At 37.5% G+C, this 1,996-nt stretch overlaps 1 protein-coding gene across 10 annotated transcripts in view; it reads right to left on the bottom strand.

The window, feature by feature from the left end:
• LOC107659329 (protein SDE2 homolog) overlaps nt 1-1,996 on the bottom strand; it is a 10,947-nt gene that overhangs the window by 2,132 nt on the left and 6,819 nt on the right. Inside the window, exon 7 of one of the 10 annotated variants that reach the window (XM_016448235.1) lies at nt 105-558. The exons of 8 other annotated variants lie outside the window; for them this stretch is intronic. In XM_016448235.1, the coding sequence (XP_016303721.1) occupies nt 343-558 (216 nt within the window). In that variant the 3' untranslated portion in view covers nt 105-342. Of the gene's footprint in view, nt 1-104; nt 559-1,996 lie in introns of those variants that run through there. One more of the 10 variants, XM_016448243.1, reaches the window with a different exon arrangement.

Here is a 1,996-nt window from a genome sequence, read left to right as displayed (position 1 = left end):
GATTACAAAAAAGTTAACCCGAGTTTCCCCTTTTGTTACATGGCATGTTTTTCTAACAGACAAAAAGACAAAAAAAAAAAAATTATAATAATAATAAAATGCCATATATTGTTGACTAAAGTTCAACTTTAAAGTTCAATCCAAATTGTTATCTGTATCTGACCAGTAATGTCATTATAATAAAAAAATAAAAAATCTAGCACTCATTATTGTCCCAAACTGGGGATTTTTCTAAATTAGGTGTTAGATTTTTACAAACAACACTTTAAACATAACTACACACATGCCAAACACAAGCAAAGCAAAAATGGGTTAAAAACACTGTGGCTTAAGATACGCAAGCTATTTCTTCTTGCCCTTGGTGGGTTTGGCCAAGAGCGCAGGGTGAATCTGATCTGGGCTCAGTCCTTTGACGGAAAACAGACGTGCAGCCCGTTCCTGCAGCGTTCCTCCACACTTCATCCCTCGGTCCATCAGCTCTTTCTTCAGCCGCTCCAGACCCAAAGCCTCCAGCTGCTCCGGCCCACTCACAGACAACAGATCCAGCAGACCCTCCACGCGAAAGACACGAAAGACAAGTCAGTATTAGTGACAAAAAATAATATCTCGATATTTCCTGGGATTTTATTAATTAGACAAATTAGACAATATTTTGCTGAGTGTGTGTGCAGGAGCGTGGACAGCTTGACTCCTAAAGTTTTTGATATTCTTCATATTCTGTGTGGTGATCAGTTCATAGCAGTGATGGAAATTAATCTTTTCCAATAAGTTTAAATCGATTTTTACATTTTATGGGCATTTTTACCTTTATAAAGCCATTTTTATCCATCATCTTTTGAGTCAAATGCTTACATTTAATCAGTGAGTTAGAGACATTTGGCATTTGGGCTGTTACCAGGCAAATTAAATCAGTATCAACAAAATTCATCTTTGCAATGCACACAGAAGCTATGTATTTTGTTTAATACAAGACATGAATGCATTTAACCTGCAGTTACAAATGCATAAATAATGTTTTGATATATTAAACATAAAAAGTTGAATACTGATATTTGAAATTATTTAAAAAATGAAAAGATACTTTAAATGTGAAATTAAAACCGCCAGAAGGTGGCAGTAAGTCACTGTTAATAAGTGAGTCATTGCGACTGAACTGAATCATTTAAACGGTTGATTCGTTCAGGAACAAAACATCGTCATATTGCAGCTTTGTTTGGAATTGTTTTTGTTGGCGAAATAGAACAAAAACAGGAAATATGGTGTCTAAAACACAAGTCTCTTAATTAACTTGTTTTTTTGAGCTGTTGTAAAATATCAGTATCACATTTGTAATCATTAGGGATGCTCCGATCAGGATTTTTGCAGCCGATACAGAGTACCGATTTCTTGTCATGGTGATCGGCCGATACCGATGCCGATTCTGATGCTTCAAGCTTTATATAGACGTTTCAAAGGGCGCACGCACCTGGCCTGAAGTTAACTTCTGGTCTGTGTTTGTTTATCAGTCTGGCTATGGTGCCGGCTACAAACACAGTTAAAGTTAAGGTGATGAATAGACTGAAGGCTCAGGTGGTTGTGCTGTGGGATGCGTTTCCCATACATTTATTTATTTGTGGCGCTCGCCACAATATCAAAACTGACCGATTTTCCAAAAGGCTTGGTTGAATAAACATGCGCACATACTGCACGTTTAAAAATCAAAACATGGCGTGGGTGTTTTTATATCACTATCTCTGAAGGAAAAAATTCGGTGTCATTTTCATTTCATCTTGCATGTTATATGCCTGATAAAGCAGCGTTTGTGAGCTCAGCGCTGTTTTGTGTACAGCCGTTACCGGGGAAAACTCGGTTTCTCCCGTTTTAAAGCACCTCCTGCTGGCAGAGAATTAATTTGCATTTTCAGTAAGTCCGTCTGATTTACGCAGCAAACATATTTAGCTTTTCCTATATCCACGGGTCGGGTAATAAAAAATGCATTCTGATTATTTGCGGGTGG

Source organism: Sinocyclocheilus anshuiensis, unplaced genomic scaffold, assembly GCF_001515605.1.
Source record: "Sinocyclocheilus anshuiensis isolate Anshui unplaced genomic scaffold, SAMN03320099.WGS_v1.1 scaffold912, whole genome shotgun sequence".
NCBI lineage: Eukaryota > Metazoa > Chordata > Actinopteri > Cypriniformes > Cyprinidae > Sinocyclocheilus > Sinocyclocheilus anshuiensis.
This window is presented reverse-complemented; position numbering and strand designations above follow the sequence as displayed.